Source organism: Suncus etruscus, chromosome 9 (genome assembly GCF_024139225.1).
Source record: "Suncus etruscus isolate mSunEtr1 chromosome 9, mSunEtr1.pri.cur, whole genome shotgun sequence".
NCBI lineage: Eukaryota > Metazoa > Chordata > Mammalia > Eulipotyphla > Soricidae > Suncus > Suncus etruscus.
In genome coordinates, this window is record NC_064856.1 from 15558960 (window position 1) to 15574904 (window position 15945).

At 50.9% G+C, this 15945-nt stretch overlaps 1 protein-coding gene across 1 annotated transcript; it reads left to right on the forward strand.

The window, feature by feature from the left end:
- Positions 1-268: 268 nt before the first annotated feature.
- Positions 269-8426, forward strand: GHRH (growth hormone releasing hormone). The gene is made up of 5 exons (XM_049780526.1): positions 269-364; positions 5224-5309; positions 5575-5679; positions 7842-7961; positions 8381-8426. The coding sequence occupies exons 2-5, from the start codon at positions 5230-5232 to the stop codon at positions 8424-8426; spliced, it is 351 nt and encodes a 116-aa protein (XP_049636483.1). The 5' UTR covers positions 269-364; positions 5224-5229.
- Positions 8427-15945: the final 7519 nt, after the last annotated feature.

Consider the following 15945-nt stretch of genomic DNA (forward strand, 5'->3'; position numbering starts at 1 on the left):
TCTGGCCCCTGTAGGGACTTTCTAAAAGGCATATTTGACCCTGTGATGGGCTTTGCCACTCTTGGGAGACAGTACTCAGCTGTCGGTATTTGAGGTTCCTCCCATTAATAACAGTCAGTGCTCTGGGTGAGCTCCCTGAGTTCCAGGCATATCTCAGAGTACCCAGCGTCTCTCCCCGATGGATGATGAACTCGGGCCTTGTGGGTAATTGGTTCCCTGACGCCAACACCATTTAGGGAAATGAAGGGATAAATGTGGGGGAGCTCAGTGGCCACAGTGCAGAAGAGAGGCGGGGGTGACCCAGGAGCTAGAGCGACACCTGGGAGCAGAGAGAGACCTACCGGCTCAGCTCAGAGGGACAGAGGTGAGAGGGGTAACCCAGGGGCTGGCCTGCATGGGGGGCTTTCCCCTCCCCTCAACACCCAGAGCTCCACCCACCCTTCCTATGTCCCTGCATGGCTGAGTCCATCTCAGGCTCTTCCCCGATCCCCCTTGCGTGGAGGGTGCCATGCTGGGGTGATCTTGGGGTGTGAATGAGGGGACACACAGGGAAGTGTTGAAGGTGGCGAGGGCCCTGGGTGGTGCCCATTCAGGGGTGTGCCTGCTGGTGGGATCTGGGGCTGAATCTGTCTGACAGCCAAGTCTGAACTTGTGGCAGGGGTGGAAAAGAGCCAAGCGATGGTGCAAATCAGTCCCAGCATTGATCGCTCGGAACCGATCCAACATAATTGCCTGGAAATTGACAACATTTTGCTACCTTGCTCGATTGCCACCGCGCTCCTTTCTCTAGGTTTGAGACCCAATTATCTGTGCCGGGAGCACTCCATTAGCCCGCACTTGTCTCCTTCCTGGCTTTGATGTCCTCAAGTAGCAGCCACACACCTCCCGCAACTCCAGACCGTCACCCTCTTGTGTGGCAAGTCAAGATCTCCCTCATTAAAAACATAGATCTCGGGGCCAGAGAGATAGCATGGAGGGTAAGGCATTTGCCTTTCATGCAGAAGGTCATCGGTTCGAATCCTGGCGTCCCATATGGTCCCCTGAGCCTGCCAGGAGCGATTTCTGAGCATGAAGCCAGGAGTAACCCCTGAGCACTGCTGGGTGTGGCCCAAAAACCAAAAAAAAACCAAAAAAAAAAACCAAAAAAAAAAAAACATAGATCTCTGTCCACTCCAGACGCTCTCAGCGAGGTTTTCTATAAGCTGGACCAGGATGGTTGAGCTTCAGAATTCCTATAGAGCAAAGCAGGTTTTTCTCTTGAGGTGTTCTGCTTAGTTGGGGATGTGACCATAAGGCTTATGTGGTATGCTTGGCATGGTGGCTGGCCTGAGCTGCCCACAGGGGTAGATCGAGCGCCCAGGTCTCCGGATGGCTTCACATAGATCTGACCATGGAATTGGGCAAGTCAGCACTGCAGAATAAGAAGCACCACTCCTGGGGGCTGGAGAGATGGCATGGAGGTAGGGCTTTTGCCTTGCATGCAGAAGGTTGGTGGTTCGAATCTTGACATCCCATATGGTCCCCTGAGCCTGCCAGAGCAATTTCTGAGCATAGAGCCAGGAGTAACCCCTGAGTGCTGCCGGGTGTGACCCAACAACAGAGAGAGAGAGAGAGAGAGAGAGAGAGAGAGAGAGAGAGAGAGAGAGAGAGAGAGAGAGAGAGAGAGAGAGAAGCACACTCCTTTCTTTTTTTGCTTTTTGGGCCACACCTTGTGACGTTCAGGGGTTACTCCTGGCTCTGCGCTCAGAAATGACTCCTGGCTCAGGGGACCATATGAGACGCCGGGGATCGAACCAAGATCCCTGTGGGATCAGCCACATGCAAGGCAAATGTCCTACCGCTGAGAAGCACCAATTCTAATGAGAGCAATTTCGCCTGAGCAGGCCTGGACCCACTGAGGCATGGCTGGTAGGCTGCTGGTGGGTGTGCCCTGCAGGAAATTCTAGCTTCTAGACCTGCCACAGTTATTTCACCATTGGTGACACAACTGCTCTTCTTTTTCTTGTGTGGGTTGTTGTTTGGGGGGAGGCCACACCCACCAATGCTTTGGGAGGGTGATTGAGTTCAGTGCTAGAGAAGCCTACAGAGCCAAGTGGCCCGGCTCTCAAAACACCTGCTCCAGTGTGTAGTGCTGTCTGGTATCCATCACCTCTGCAGCATGTCATCTATCAGCTGGCCACCTGGTCCAGCGGGGTCTGGCAATCGCAGCAGTGCTCAGAGGTTGCCATGGAGTCTTGCATCATTCCAGAGGTCCTAGCAAGCACGGGGGGGGGGGGGCATGTGGGACACCGGGATTCGAACCAACCACCTTAGGTTCTGGATCGGCTGCTTGCAAGGCAAACACCGCTGTGCTATCTTTCCGGGCCCATTCCAGAGGTCCTAGCTGCAGCAAATGTGCCCCTTGGTTGTCCAGATGATGCCATGGCTCAGACTCTTTCTGAAAAAACAGCCTTTGTCCTGAACTCGCTCCCCCAAATCAGCCCCCTTCTGGGGTTACATTCAACCCTCCAAAAGGGCACAGAGAGACACTAACCAAGCAGGGTTCCAGTTTGTCCTCCTGTTCTTATTCCTCAAGACCCAAAGATAAAAAGTATTTTCAGGCCCATGCCCTGGGCAAGACAGCGTGGGGGGGGGGGAGACTGTGACGCACTCCCAATTCAGGCACTGGGATGGAGGGCTGTGTCTGGGAAGAAGGCACTGGGCTGGATGTCTTTCAAAAAGTCTTTCTTTAAAGTGTCCACTTCCGAAAGTATCTGCTGGGAGTGCACGGGGGTGGGAGGTTCTGCAGACCAAGAGCGCCTGAGGCTCTTGTGCCAGCCTTGGGAGAAGGGAAAGAGGGGTGGAAGCCAAAAGAGGGCTGAGTCCAAGAGCAGATATTAGGGTTCCTCTGTCATGCATGAGGGACCCAGAGCAGTGGAATGAGATGAATAGGGGCCTGCCTGTCCTCTGGTTTGGATTTTTGGGTTTAGTTTATTTGTGGGCCATATATGACAGTACACAATGCCTACAGCCGACTCTGTGCTCAACGGTGCCCAGGGGACCAGATGCAATACTGGTTGGAATTTGAACCCAGCTCCATAGTGCCTGTGAAGCAGATAACTTTCTGTATCATCTCCCTGGTCCTGTGTGTCTGGCCCTTAAAAGAAAAGCAGGGGCCGGGAAGGTGGCGCTAGAGATAAGGTGTCTGCCTTGTAAGCTCTACCAAGGAACGGACCGCGGTTCGATCCCCTGGCGTCCCATATGGTCCCCCCAAGCCAGGGGCGATTTCTGAGCACATAGCCAGGAGTAACCCCTGAGCGTCAAACGGGTGTGGCCCAAAAACCAAAAAAAAAAAAAAAAAAAAGAAAAGCAGCAGTGGGCCAGAGCTATACCACAGCAGGTAGGAATAGACCCTGGCATTCCACATGGTACCCCGAGCCTGCCAGAAGTGATTTCTGAGTGCAAAGCCAGGAGTAACCCCTGAGCACTGCCAGGTATGATCCTCAAACAAAAACAAAACAAAAGACAAGTAGCAGAAGTGAGACCAATCAGCTGTACCTAGAAGGAAGGAAAGGTCCCAGGGGTATGTCTAGGGGGTCCCTTGCCTCCAGAAATAGCCCTGCTTAGGACATGGCTCTTTGGGAGAGGGGAGTGGATGCGATATCCTGTGATGGGGTGACAGAGAAGACTAAACACCCTGAATGTGTAGAGCTAAAAGCTTCATCAGAGGCAACGCAAGAGGCTAGGGAGGGACGGAGTATGGGCACCACTGAGGCAGCAGCTGATGCCGGTGGCTCATCTTTGTCCTCTCTGGTCCTTACCAGCAGAGACACTTACCAGGTATCAAAGGACAAGGGGATTGGACGTGACTTCATGAGACTGATAATGAGTTTGTGTAATGAGTCCGATGAGACAGTTTCTGGAAGGAGGGAATAGAGCACTGGGGATATCGTCATGGAGGTGGCGCACGGCCTATCTGGCAGCACGTGTCTGTGCCAGAGCTGGAGGCATGTCCATGGGGTGAGGAGAGACGGGCACATGCCCAGGAGAACAGCTGCTCCCTCCAGCTCTGGGGTCCTGGGGCTCCACTGAGCAGTCTCCCGATGCTCTCTGGGATCTCGAGACATCCTTAGATTCACCGAGGGCTTTTTGGGAAAGTCACTCCTGGCAGTGCACTGGGGTTGAACTCTAAGCTGGTACCCCAGTCTTTTGCATTATCTCTCCTGCCTTAGCTATTCTGACACAGAGTAAGTCTCTTGGGTAGAGGAGGCACCTAGGGAAGTGAGGACAACAGCAGTTCTTTTCCTGTCTGAGGTTCCTCTCCTAATTGCAGTGCTTGGTGCCAGTGTACCCTAATTAAGGGTAATTATGGGATTCTTTGAGATGATTCTGTTTCACTCACTCACAGTGTCTTCCATGACACCTTACTCAGCTTCTAAGCAAAAGTGACAGCTTTCCCTTTGCTCCAACTCTGCACAAAACAGAAACAGGAACAGCTGGGTTAGAGCTTAGGACCCTAGCTCTGCCAGGAGCAACCCTGGAGCAATGCACCAAGAGTAACCCCTGAACAATGTGCCAGTGTGGCCCCAAACAAAAGACAGGAGAGGGTGACATGGGGGACCCCAGCAGAGGGTCACAGGGCATTCCCTATAGGCTAAATGACCCTCTTCAGGGTCCTTTTGTGTGCAAAAGGGCCACAAGCAGTTGGTGTTGTGATCGATCCCATTTTACAGATAGAAAAACTGAGGTCCAGAAAGGGCACCCACTTTTCCTGGCCACACAACAGAGTCCAGATGTATGTGGCTCTGAGGTTGCATGGTCAGTCAGATGCATGGCAGGGCCAGCATCCCCAAGGATGTTCATTTTCCACTCCACTTGAAGAAGACAGCATGCCCACTTTGCAGACTAAATAAGTGATGTCTAGGGCTAGGGAGATGGTCCAGAGGAAGCCTTGCATGTGGCTAGCCCCGGTTTGAGCCAGGAGTGAGCACAGAGCCAGGAGTAGCCCCTGAAAACTGCTGGGTGTAGCCCATCCTCTCTTCCCCAAGAAAACCAAGAAAATGAGGTCAGAACTTAGGGCAGGCAGAGGCAGGCTTGGACCCAGACCTGTTGCTGTCTGTCTCTGTCTCACTTTCAGTGTCTGGTTCTCTTTCCTGCCTTCTGTCTTCCAAGAACACAGACCACACCTAAGGCTGGATCCAGGGCTGTGGCTGCCTCTGACCTTCCCCTCCTGCATCTTCCCAGGGAAAGATGCTGCTCTGGGTCTTCTTTCTGGTCATCTTCACCCTTGGCACTGGCTCCTACTGCTCCCCACCCTCCCTGCCCCTCAGGTAAGCTGCCCAGCACTCCCACATCATCCTGCCAGGGGAGGGAGCGTGTATGTCACAGGCAGTTACAGGGAAGCCATCTGCTGGCCCTGATCTCCCCAACTGATGTTTAGGGTCAAACCCTAAACTCAGAGATGTCACCCAGCCCTAGGTCTTCCACTTTGGAGAATGAGCTGACAAAGGGCAGCAAAAGGACCTGAGAGAGACCGAGGGTGGCCCCAGTGCCCTGCCATCTCTGCCCTCCTGCCCTCTTCCTTCTTTCCCACAGGGTGCCACGGTATGCAGATGCCATCTTCACCAACAGCTACAGGAAGGTGCTGGGCCAGCTGTCTGCCCGCAAGCTTCTCCATGACATCATGAACAGGCAGCAGGGGTGAGTCTAAGCATTTCTTTCCACACTCCAAACACTTCCGAGTTCAGAGGGACCTGGTTCAGTCTAGTCCCTTCCCTAGGAGTCTCCCCTTCTAGACTAGTCACAGAAGGACACCAAGTCACATTTAGCATTTTTTTTTTTTTTTTGGGTCACACCTAGCAACACTCAGGGATTACTCCTGGCTCTAGGCTTAGAAATCACTCCTGGCAGGCTCGAGGGACCATATGGGATGCCGGGATTTGAACCACTGATCTTCTGCATGAAAGGCAAAATGCCTTACCTCCATGCTATCTCTCAGGCCCCACATTTAGCACATTACTTTTTTTTTTTTTCTTTTTAGTTTTTGGGTCACACCCAGCAACACTCAGGGGTTACTCCTGGCTCTAATCTCAGAAATCACTCCTGGCAGGCTCAGGGGACCATATGGGATGCCGAGATTCGAGCCACCGACCTTCTGCTTGCAAGGCAAATGCCTTACCTCCATGCTATCTCTCCAGCCCCTTAGCATATTTCTAATGAGGATAATGTTGGGGATCAAACCCGGGTTGACCACATGCAAGGCAGGTGCTTTAGGCAATCTACTATCTTAGCCAGTCTCTTCTTCCATCCCTCCCTCCTCCTTTCCTTCTTCCTTTCCTTCCTTCCTTCCTTGACCATACCCAGCGGTGCCCAGGAGTTACTCCTGGCAGGCTTGGGGACCATATGACCCTGGGTCTTCTTTCATGCTCTATGTGTTTCAGCCCTTTGAACCCCCTCCCAGACTCATCTCGTGGGTATTTCTATTTGTGTCTCCTAATACCTAACAGAAGGACATTTTCTTCCATTTAAGGCTAACCAGGCCCTTAGCTTAGCTTCCGAGATTGGACAACATCTGGTGTGTTCAGGATCGTATGTCCATAGATTGAAGGACATTTTCTTCCATCAATAATTCCAGATCACTGTGTCCATCATTCTCCCCATTGTCCCCAAAAGTAAAACTTTCCTTTTGTGATCCCAGAACAAACGCAGGATCATGGATCCCTATTAGCTGTCCTGTCTCTTTCGTTTCTAGTTTTCCTCAATCTTCCATGATGTGGTGTTTAGGTTCATTTATTTAAATTTCCAATTTGATCCCATGCTGGGTTTTCTTGAAGTTTCCTCAGGGTCCCATTCAGGCTCTGTATGCACAGAAGTGGTGTGATGTCCTCAGCACATTCTCTCGGGAGCCACAATGTTTGTCCTACTATTAATGATTGCTTTGCTCACGCACTGCTCACTAGGTCTGCCCTCTCTAAGGCTAGTAATTCCCCGGTAAGGGATATACCTGAGTGCTCTTTGGATGCTTTTGCTGAGGTGTCTGGCTCTTCCCTGATCCATTGCTCCACCAACAGCACCCCAAAGCCACTAGGTAGAACACACAGGGTGGAAGTCACAGCAAATGCTTAAATTAGCTTCAGGGAGGCCAGAGCGGTGGCACAAGTGGTAGGGCATGTTTACCTTGCACACAGCTGACCGTGATTCTATCCCCCGGCCTCCCATATGATCCCCCAAGCCAGGAGCAATTTCTGAGTGAATAGCCAGGAGTAACACCTGAGCGTCACCAGGTGTGACCCAAATACAAAATAAACAAACAAACAAACAAATAAATAAATAAATTAGGGGCTGAAGAGATAGCATGGAGATAAGGCATTTGCCTTTCAAGCAGAAGGAGGGTGATTCAAATCCCGGCATCCCATATGGTCCCCTGTGCCTGCCAGGAGCGATTTCTGAGCATAGAGCCAGGAGAAACCCCTGAGTGCTGCCGGATGTGACCCAAAAACCAAAAAAAAAAAAAAATAAAAAAAGAAATAAATAAATTGAAGGGCCGGAGAGATAGCATGCAGGTAAGGCGTTTGCCTTTCATGCAGAAGGTCATTGGTTTGAATCCCGGCATCCCATATGGTCCCCTGAGCCTGTCAGGAGCAATTTCTGAGGGTAGAGCCTTCAGGAGTAACCCCTGAGCACTGCAGGGTATGACCCTCCATAAATAAATAAATAAATAAATAAATAAATAAATAAATAAATAAATAAATAAATAAATAAATAAATTGGCTTCAGGGCACAGCCTGCTCTACCTGAGTTTTCCCAGGACTCTCCATATGCCCTCATAGCAGGTTCCACCATTTCTTTCTTGAATGGCATAGGGAGCCCAACCAGGAGCAAGGAACCAGGGTTCGACTCGCACGTGCAGTAGACCGTGTGTGGGCAGCCCAGGAGCAGGTGGCGTCGGGCGGCATCTTGGTGGCCCTGATGCAGAAGCGCAGGTAGGTGTGAGAATCTGTGTGCCAGAATGTGTGTGGCCGCGTGTCTGAGGGTGTGTGTGTGAGAACATACCTGTTGTGTGGACTGTGTGATGTGTATGTGTGGGGGAGTGTGCATGTCTATGTACGAACATGTGAGAGTATCTGTATGTATGAGTGTGGATATGTGATTGTGTGTAGTTGTGTTTATGTATTTATGAATATGTGCGCATGTATATGTTCATGTGCGTGTGTGCACATGTGTGGTATTTGCACACACCCACCTCATAACCATCTCCATGAGCTGCCAGTTAAAAGAAAGAGTCTTCTCCCCCAAAATATGGGGCTCTGGTAAGAAAATGACACTGTACATGCATCATGTCTGGAGGAGGGGAGACATGTGGGGTTCAGACAGGGTCTTCACTGCCCCCTCCACTGTGCAGCAGCGACCATTCTCTGCAGCTGAATCTAAACATGTTTCCTACTTAATGCTACTGGGAAAGGACAGAGGAAATTGGGTTTTGTCCCTTGTGCCAGGATGTCTGTGGTACCTTCTCTGCTGCAGGCCATCAAGTTCACATAAAAACCACTGACCTGGGCCTGAAGAGATAGCATTTGCCTTGCAAGCAGCGGACCCAGGACCTAAGGTGGTTGTTTCGAATCCCAGTGTCCCATATGGTCCCTTGTGCCTGCCAGGAGCTATTTCTGAGCAGATAGCCAGGAGTAACCCCTGAGTACTGCCAGGTGTGGCCCAAAAACCAAACCAAAACAAAACAAAATAAATCAAAACAAAACAAAAACTACTGACCCAGGCCAGAGAGATAGCATGGAGATAGGGTGTTTGCCTTGCATGCTGAAGGTCAGTGGTTGGAATCCCGGCATCCCATATGGTCCCCTGAGCCTGCCAGGAGCGATTTCTGAGTGTAGAGCCAGGAGTAACTCCTGAGCGCTGCTGGGTGTGACCCCCCCCCCAAAAAAAAACCCATTGACCCGCTCCCATTCCCACTGGAAGCCAAGAAGGGTCAAGAAGAAGTTTTAGGGTCAGAGATAACACAGCAGATAGGGATCTTGCCTTGCACGTGGCTGACATGGATCTATTTCCAGCATCCCATATGGTCCCTCAAACCCACCAGCAGTCAAGAGGAAACCCTGAGCATTGCCAGGTATGACCCAAAACATAAACAGAGGGAGATTTGCCATGTTACAGAAGAGGAAAATGAAGGCAAAGAAGTGGCAGTGGCCTGCCCACTTGGAGATGCTGCTATATTTCAGACTTTCGGTTGTAAACACAGGCATGTCCCAGCCTGACTCTGCTTGGCACTTCTGGGTCAACCTATTAAGCAAACCCAGTTCCCAGCAGAGTTGTCTGAGGGTGTCCTCATCTTCCCATCCTAATTACATACCAGGACCCCAAAGATCCCATCAGCCAGCCCTGCCTAAACAAGCAGTCTCTGGAAGGCCGAGGTGGGCAGCTGCCCAGATTGCTCTGTGATCTGAGCCCAGTGGCACACAGCCAGTATGCTTGCCCAGTTCCTCTCCTTGAAAGGGTGCAGGGAGCCCCATTATTTCTAAAGGTCCCTAAGGTTAGACTCTGAGAAAGGGGGATGGGGGAAAAATCTGGCTCTGAGATACCTTCCTGGGTCTCTCTTGGTGGGGTTAGTCACCAGTCTTGCTTCAGGCCTCCCAAGTATTCTGCAGCCCCTGCCCATGGAATGAAGTAACCCAAAGGGGTGTGTGTTAAGTATTCAGAATTCAGACTTTATTCCTGCAGGTGAAAAACAGAAACTAAGCAGGGAAGTCACAGAGGGTTAGGAAGGTTCCTCCAGCCCAGCTCAGTCTGCGGAAACCCAGCTACAGTTGGGGTACCCAAGGAAACACATGAGGGCTGAGACCTTGAGGGTTCAGAGGAGCTGACAGGTGGCAGTTTCCTTAACTCCACACCTATGTCCAGTCAAAGCCCAGGAGGTAGCAGAGACTCAAAGCCACGTGTCCTTCTGTGCTGTGAAAGTGTTCCCTCAGTACTGGCATGCCAGGCTCTGGGCATGGGTGCCAAGTGAATGGGGCTGTGGGTGGTTCTTCCTCTTTGGATTCAAAGCATGAAGCCCAGGCAGACAGAAATGCACTGAGGGATGGTTGAGGGTTTGTTGAGTAGGTACTAGGAGGTAATAGATGGAGTGGCAAGAAGAAGTGGACTTGCAGGCAGGACCTCCGTAAGGATGGGTCAGTAGAACTGGCAGCATTTCTCGCATCCAGGGGGATGCACATAACTGGTTTAGGAGCCTAGACCTCAGTGCCAACACAGGCATATCTTTCACCTGGGTGCCCAGGCCCTGCCTGGCCTAACTTGCTATTGCACCTGCCTGATTGTGCTTGGTCTTTCTCTGTCACAGGAATTCCCAAGGATGAAGATCTGTCTGTATTTCACCTGTATGGAGACTCAACCCCGGCTCCATTCATCCTGTTCCCTTTCTGTCTGCCTCTTCCCCTTTTAAATACAATAAAATCCTCCATTCTGCTCTGTACTTTCATTTCCTTTCCTCTTCAGCACAGTTTGCCATGTTTACTATAGATCCATTTCCAAGGGAACAGGACAGGTACAACTAAATGGAAGAATACCCAAGAGCTAATATCTGTCAGTGCTCAGAAAACTGGCCATGCAGTCAATCTCTTACATGTTTCACACAGTTCAGTGCAGAGGATTAGGTGGGCACCTCATTTCATAGACAAGGAACTGAGGAGAGGAGTTAAGTCACCAAACAGCCCCATCCCTGCTCCTGAGAGAGGGAGGAGTCAAACACATACCAGGGCTATGAGCAGAGTCCTCTATTCTGAACTGGGTCATATGACCCTGCTTACCTGCTGTGCAGTCATTCACATGGACAGCACTGCAGAGACCGAAGCTACAATTGCAGAGGGAGGACAGGGAAGGAGAGGACACATGCCAGAGGCATCTTTTCCGCTCTGGATCACAGCTCTGCTGTGTGGGACTTAGATGGTGACTATCATATACATGACATTTTTTTTTTTTTTAGTTTTGGGTCACACCCAGGGGTGCTTAGGGGTTACTCCTGGCTCTGTGCTCAGAAATTGCTTCTGGCTGGCTTGGGGGGTCATATGGGATGACAGGATTCGAACACTGTCCCTCCTGGGTTGGCTGTGTGCAAGGCAAACGCCCAACTGTTGTGCTATCTCTCCGCACCCAATATACATGGCTTTTAAGAAAAGGCCTGAAAGGGGGCTGGGAAGTGGCGCTAGAGGTAAGGTGTTTGCCTTGCAAGCGCTAGCATAGGATGGACAGTGATTCGATCTCCCGGTATCCCATATGGTCCCCCCAAGCCAGGAGCAACTTCTAAACTCATAGCCAGGAGTAACCCCTGAGCATCAAATGGGTGTGGCCCAAAAACCAAAAAAAAAAAAAAAAAAAAAAAAAAAAAAAAAAAAAAAAAAAAAGGCCTGAAGGAAGAGAGGAAGTCAGGTCTTGTAAATATCTGGATGAAACATGGCCCACCAGGAAAGGCAGCTCAACAGCAGAGCCCAGGTGTAAACACTACACATCCTGGGTACCATATGGTCTCTGGAATGGATTCTCATGGCACAGATCCAGGACTGTGCCCCCAAACTCACAATACAGCATGTGGCTGACCCGGGTTTGATCCCAGGCACACCATCTGATCCCCTGAGCACTGCCAGGAGTAATCCCTGAGTGCAGAACCTGCCTCCCCCAAAACTCCAAAATAGTCCAGGCCAGGGGTTAGGGGAGAACTCTAGAGCCAGGTCAGAGGCCAAAGTGATTATACAGTGGGTAAGGCATGTGCCTTGCATATGGTCGACACTGGCCCAGCCTTGATTCCCAGCATCCTATATGGTTCCCTGTGCCTCACCAGAAGTGATTCCTGAGTGCAGAGCCAGGAGTAACCTCTGAGCAGCACCAGAGGTGGCCCCCAAACAATCTGGAGTCATAACCCAAGTTTGCTTCCCTGAAATACATGGCCTCCAACCCCAGAGCACCACTCAGTGTAGCCCTACTGTATTTGCATGTCTCCCCAATACCTCTGGTGCCACCCCACCGGTACCTCTATGCCCAACCACTGAACTCTTGGCCTCAGTTGGCCAAGTGTTGCTGGAGTCACACCCAGGAACGCCTGAGACGAAGTTTTGGAGGAGGCAGTGAACAGAAGGCTGTGACTCTCCACTTCTACCCCAACATGCATGCCAAGGCCCTGAGTGTGGTTGTTTTAAGGGGCTGCAGGGGAGGACAGCTGGAAGGGATGTGGAGGCTGGAGGCAGGCTGAGTGCCTTGGAGCCTAGGGCAGTGTGTGTGGGAGTGCACCCCAGAATTGAGCAGGAATGACAAGCTGGCTTATAGTTTCTTTTTCTTTTTTTTTTTTGGTTTTTGGGTCACACCCAGCAGTGCTCAGGGGTTATTCCTGGCTCCAGGCTCAGAAATTGCTCCTGGCAGGCACGGGGGACCATATGGGACACCGGGATTCGAACCGATGACCTCCTGCATGAAAGGCAAACGCCTTACCTCCATGCTATCTCTCTGGCCCCATGGCTTATAGTTTCAAGTCAAACCGTGAAAAGGGAAAATTCTGGGCCCATTCTTTGTGCAGAACTTGTTTGCTGATGGAAAGGGTACATGGCCTAAGGATGAGTCAAGGGTGATGTCATGGGCTGGGCCTAAATAACTGAAAGGATGGAAGTCATTTAGGTGCTTCAAGGCGCTGAGGCTGAGGAATTTGGGTTTGGATATCTCAGGTCTGAGCAAAGTTAGTGTGTAGGACTAGGGCACTAGAGTTGAATCAAGTCGGAGGTCTGGAGATTTGTCAGCTATCACCCTTTACATGGTTTTGTTTGGAGTCTATACCCAGCAGTGCTCAGGGCTTACTTCTGGCTCTGCACTCGGGGATCACTCCTAGATAAGTTTAGGGATCATCTGGGAGGTGCCTGGGATAGAACCTGGGTTGGGTGTGCACAAGGGAACAGTCTACCAGCCATTTACATCTTTGAAGTCAATCAGGAGTGGTTTATTTAGTATGCCAAGGAAAATAAAGAACAAAGAAGTCTAAGAACTGAGCTTCCTTGTTGTAAAGTTTTGAGCAAAAGGGGGCCAGGAGATGGCTCAGTGGTTTAAAGCTTAATAAGAGCACATCAGCAGGGCATTTGTCTTGCAAGTGGCCGACCCAGGGTCAACTGTGGTTCAAATCCCAGCATCCCATATGGTCCCTGTGCCTGCCAGGGGCGATTTCTGAGCACAGAGCCAGGAGTAACCCTCAAGCACCACCAGGTGTGACCTCCAAAAAACCTCCCCAAAAAAACAAAAACAAAAACTTAATTAGGCTTCAAGTTGGATCTGGCAATCAACTTGCATTTGTGGTTAATCAGTTTTTCTCCTCAAGCCATCTTTCCTAGATTGAATATTCCCTATATCTACTTTATACAGGCTTTGATTAAGACTCTAAGAAGTTACTGGGAGTATCTCATCTGGGTACATAGATTCACTAAACAGCATGCTTAGGATTTTTTTTTTTAGGCCAGGAGGGCAGTTTCTAGGGCCTGAGAGATTCCCGCCCCCCCCCCCCAGCTCTCCCTGAGAAATGTTTTGCATGCAGGAGAGCTGGGGTAGATCCCTGGCACCTCAGGGTCCCCCCACCCCACCCCAGAGCACCATTGGGAGTAACTCCTGGGCACAATCAGGAGTAAGCCCTGAGCACTTCTGGGTATAGCCCTCAAATCAGAACTGAGTAAAACAAAACCCAAAACACCGAAGTGCATATAAGATGCAGCATTTTAGAGTGGTTGAGGGTTCCTCGCCTTGTCTCCTTAGACTGGGGCACATGGTGCCACCCCAAGTCCCTTGAGCCTGGCAAGCAGTGCCTGTCTCCAGTAGCATGACTCAAAGGAATTGAGCCTGATGCTTTGGAACACCTGTTCCTGGAGCGTCGCCCTCGCCATGCCTGCTGTCGACTGAAGTGTGGGAAAGGCTCTGCATAGACCAGGCAACAATGGGAGGAGAGGAAGGCTGGAATGAGTGGAGGGCAGGCAGGTCACTTCATCCGGAGCACAGAGAACAAAGGGGCGCTGCTGAGCAGACAGGCCCAGGCAACTCCAGACACCCTTTCCCCAGACCCACCTGCTCCTCTCCTAGGTCCATCCCCACAGAAACACAAATGATGCTCTCTTGACTTCCACTGAATCTTTCCAATGCAGCAATGACCACTGGGACTCACTGCTCCCTGTGGTTTCTAAATTGAACACAATTACCACAGTGGTAGCGAGATTCTGGGCTCCGTCCCCCATTCATGATGACGCTAATGGCATCTTAAAAGCCTTAAGACCCACCCTCCTGAAGAATGATAGAGCTTCCTGTTCCCCTTGGGTCCTACTGAAGCCTCAGTAAAACTTTTCATTTCCCCTAAAGAAATGTTCTAATCAACAGGGCTCTGTGGTTTTGACCACTGCTGGTTCTTGACTTCATCTGCTGTCTGTGTGAGGAAAGGCAAGAGTGGGGTGAAGGGATGTTGGGTCTCAGGAGAATAAAGCTGGGAACTATTTCCAGACCCCAGGACAGTGCTCTGGGCTTATCTCAAGATTCCAGGAGCTAGAGAATGGAGAGAAAAAGGGCACAGGCCTGCACCCGAGGCTCCTGCAAATGCTACAATGGGGAGAAGAGATGGGGACTACAGAATGACCATGTCCAGCTCCCAGCACAGCAAATGGTGAAGCAAAGTGCCAGGCACTGTACTGTATTTTAAATGTGACCTGTTCACTGATAGAGAACGAAGGACCCCTCACTCACCAGGAAATTCAAAGCAAGTTGGTTAGACTCGGGGCTGTGCTTGGAAATCCCTAGAGAAGGCCCTACCCAGGAAAAACCCAAAGCTAGTGAAGTGGCAGGATACAATTGTATTTGGGATTGTTGCAACAAAGACTGAGACATCAGCTAGAGGTTGGCTCAATTTCAACATTGCATGGGCAGGTGGGTCCTTGGAGCAAGGGATCACACCCAGCAGTGGTCAAGAAACCTTACCTGGAGAGCAGGATTGAATCCAAGTTGGCCCTATGCAAGGCCTTACTATCCCTTTCTAGCCCAGAATTAACTAGGGGACTTTGACTAAAGCAATCTAGCAGGATTCCTTTTATTTTGGGGTGGGGGAACACCCGGTGACGCTCTGGGGTTACTCCTGGCTCTGCACTCAGAAATTGCTCCTGGCTCGGGGGACCATATGGGATGCCGAGGAATTGAACCATGGTCGGTCTTAGGTCAGCCTCATGCAAGGCAAACTGCCCTACTGCTGCGCCACTGTTCCGGCCCCTCTAGCAGGATTCTTGCTGGAGACAGGTCAGCGGCTCAGACAGCAGTTGGAGGATGCTAAGGGAGACCTGCTCAGTAACTGAGGTGATCTGAAATCCTGGATGGAGACGAGGTGGTGGTGTTCCTGTAAATGACTTAACAGGGTACTCGCTAAGGCTGCTCAATACTTTTGGTTTTGTTTTGGGGCCACAATCAACAACCAACAGGAAACTAGTATTTAGTACCAGGGATCAAATTGGGTCAGCCACACGGGAGGCAATTCTCCAATGGTGCACTTGTGCTTTTTTGTTTTTGTTTTTGGGCCACACCCGGCGTTGCTCAGGGGTTACTCCTGGCTGTCTGCTCAGAAATAGCTCCTGGCAGGCACGGGGGACCATATGGGACACCGGGATTCGAACCAACCACCTTTGGTCCTGGATCGGCTGCTTGCAAGGCAAACGCCGCCGTGCTATCTCTCCGGGCCCACACTTGTGCTTTTAATGATCAGTGCTGATCTCTGTGTTCACTTTGAGTTCACACAGGGTTTCCCATCCAGGATTTCATCTGCTCCCCATCACCATCCTGTAGAAAAACTGAGTTCATTTATTTTTTGTTTTTGTTTTTTCGGGCCACACCTGTTTGGTGCTCAGGGGTTACTCCTGGCTAAGCGCTCAGAAATCACCCCTGGCTTGGGGGGACCATATGGGATGCCGG